We start from the raw sequence: 3,122 nt of genomic DNA, 5'->3' as shown, positions 1-3,122 counted from the left end.
AAATGGGTAACGACACATGGTGAAGAACCTCGCCTCCCTGGCATAAATCTAACTCACGATCAACTATTTTTTCTTAACTATGCGCAAATCTGGTGTGGCTCGATGACGCCTGAGGATGCATTAACAAAAATTCGCAGTAGCGTTCACTCCCCAGGACCTTTCAGGGTCCTCGGTCCACTCTCCAACAGTGAAGATTTCGCCAGGGCCTACAATTGTCCCCCAGGTTCCCCGATGAACCCCATCCACAAGTGCAGCGTCTGGTAATCATATTTATTTAGCCAGAACCAAAGGATAATCAAATATATGGAAATTAAAATAAAAAATAATCATATTGAATAATTGCATAATTGAACGGGGGACCGAAGCATCCCAATGTGTTTCTAAGAGCTTTATAACTGACAATGTTCATGCATTGATTATTCAGTCTTCAGGGCTTGAATAATTGTGTAAAATCCGTGGTCAAATCACATTACAGTATAATTTTCAATTATTTCACAAAAAATAACGTGAACTCCATAAGTTCCAGTCAAGGGCAATCTCTTGAAATTTGTAGGTAAAAAATCTAAAAATATAATTTATCGGTGACTCATTTTTCTGCAACTCAACCACTGGGGCACCCGAAACCTAGAAATCGGGGATTATTTATTGTACCACATTTGTTGGATGAAGAAAGTAAATTTAATATAATTTTTGAAAAAAAACCAAGTGGAAAATTCACAAAAAATATACATAGACTTAATGGATGTTCAATGTCTCTGCACAATTGTTTTAATATAAAAGCAAAAAATTCATTGGACGCTAGAATTAATCATCGTTAATTGAAGGGGGTGATTGATAATTTGACGATTGAATTTATTCAGCATTAAGTGGAGATTGTCTCGACAATTTTTGACCAGAAAATATCTATGATTTGTTTTCAATTTTCAACGTCGTTAAACATTGAAAAATATTTAGTGGTTGAAAAATTAATCATGGTTCGGTGAAAAAATAATTGATACTTAAGTATTTAAATAAAAAGAGCATTTCATGTATTTGTTGAAAGTTTTACTCTAATATTGTAACATATTATCGATACATAGCAGCATGGACCATGCCTTGCCTGTTTCTATGTGAAAAAAATGAGGAAAAGAAAGAGCAGAAATATAAATATTATACAATATACGAAGGCTTCACTCATTAACTCATCATCAATCCTCCAACGATGCGGTACTCTCACGATATTGATCCATCAATCAGCATAAATAATCCAATTATTTTCAATGGCATATCTGTCATTGAATCCCACGCTATTCACCTCGCCCCCTTATCTCTCTGTATAAAAAGGTAAATTTAATTTCGATTTGTACATATTGCACGCTCCAATATTAATCACCTAATCAGTAATAATTATCATTAAATTAATCATTGATAACAATTAATGCATAATCATACGCAATTCAAATACTTCTAAAGAAACAGGGAATCAGTTGTAAACGGATGAGAGAAGATCAATTCAAAGGTTAAATAAAATTCAACTATCTCCACCACAATAATATCCCCGAACAAAAAAAAAATATCAATCGAATTAATCTTCTTCCGTGAATAAAACCCAAAATTTAACACAAACTCCACTAATAGTCACTCGTTCATTACTTCACTTCACTTTATTATTCTTTTAATAATCTATAATCATTACTCATCATTCCCCTCAACTCTTTACCCGCCTATTATGCCACTTAAATACAAATGTGTCTGGTTCGTCATCAACCACTCGTGTAACGTGTACGTGTATTTTCATTAGTATTAAACTAAAAATTAATTAAATTTTAATTAAAAATAATATTAGCATTTTATCATTTCATTATCATGCATAATGAATTATTATTCATCATAATAATACAATAACTAGAGCCACCAACTGCTCCTGTACAATGTTTATATGCGGACATTTTGTTTTATTTTCTATTTCATTCCATCTCAGAATAACTCCGATCACTTTTCATTGCTCAATGATGTCCCTCTCCCTTTTCCCTTTTTTTTTTCCTATTTTCATGTCAATAATGCGCACTGAGCCGCGGAAAATTACACGATACGATGCCGCTTGTTACATTAAAATAATGTTAATAATTACAAAATCTACATTTTTATTTTCGGTAATGTCTCGTTAATTCAACCAATTTTCCGTCCCCTGTGTTTCTGAGATCTGAGATTTTTTGGTGTTTCCGAAGAGAAATTATCCATCAACCAATTGTTTATACATTTTATGTGAAAAAAGGGGACGATTTGGTAGTGAAATCAGCAGTTAAATGTAAAACGGGTCAAATAGACTCTTATTAACAATCAGGTTTTTCCGTGAAATCTCCATCAAATTTTGAGGGATTTGAGAAAAATCTGATCGATCAGAAGAATCGAATTGTCGTTTTGCTACTGAAGTCATCGATTGAGGAAAATCCTCTCGGTCAATATATCGACCGAATAACAACAGCAACACTTGTTAAAAGCTCCAACACCCTGATGAACCATTTCATAATCATTATCACTATTATTTCAGTTAATTATGTCGGTATTCTTTCTCTCTAGTAACTTGCAACTACGAAAATTCGTCACTTTAATTATTAATTTTTACGCAACCCGTTCAAGTTCCATTCGAAAATATACTCTATGCATATAGTGTTCTTTTTGTCTCATTAATTAATCCACTGATTAATTTTTATTGTAATGTAAATATCGTACTCGTTCATATCTACATTTGTTCTGTTTTCACCTGTTTCATGAGATTTTAAGTGAGGATGTACAATTGTACGAGGAAGAGAATCTCTACAAAGAAATGCCTCGGGTTATATCTCCTCAACAACTTACTCATTATCAAAATAATGGAGTAATTAAACATGAGTTGAAAATGTCAAAGGAAAATTCAATTGAATGTACAATTCCTATTTCACTTGCAAATTTTCTTTCGTTTCTCATGTCCCAATTTCGTATTAAATTGTCATCGATTTTTTTTTCCAATTCCCAATCAATATTAACGGGATTTATCATATCAATTGAAATTTTCATGAGCATTTAATTGTAGGGAATCCCAGCCTAATGTCCTCCAGTGACAAAAATTTTTCCACCAACAGTTGAAAATCCTTTACATTTAA

General features: G+C 32.5%; 1 protein-coding gene across 1 annotated transcript in view; it reads left to right on the top strand.

Annotated features, from left to right (window-relative positions):
• The window catches only part of Nep1 (Neprilysin 1), a 5,917-nt gene extending 3,471 nt beyond the window's left edge, over nucleotides 1-2,446 (top strand). Inside the window, exon 9 of the mRNA XM_011307261.1 lies at nucleotides 2-2,446. Coding sequence (XP_011305563.1) covers nucleotides 2-264 — 263 coding nt within the window. The 3' untranslated portion in view covers nucleotides 265-2,446. The remainder of the gene's footprint in view (nucleotide 1) is intronic.
• The last annotated feature ends 676 nt before the right edge of the window (nucleotides 2,447-3,122 follow it).

This window comes from Fopius arisanus, unplaced genomic scaffold (genome assembly GCF_000806365.1).
Source record: "Fopius arisanus strain USDA-PBARC FA_bdor unplaced genomic scaffold, ASM80636v1 scaffold00052, whole genome shotgun sequence".
Lineage (NCBI taxonomy): Eukaryota > Metazoa > Arthropoda > Insecta > Hymenoptera > Braconidae > Fopius > Fopius arisanus.
The sequence above is the reverse complement of the archived record's forward strand: the minus strand, read 5'-3'. Positions and strand labels throughout refer to the sequence as shown.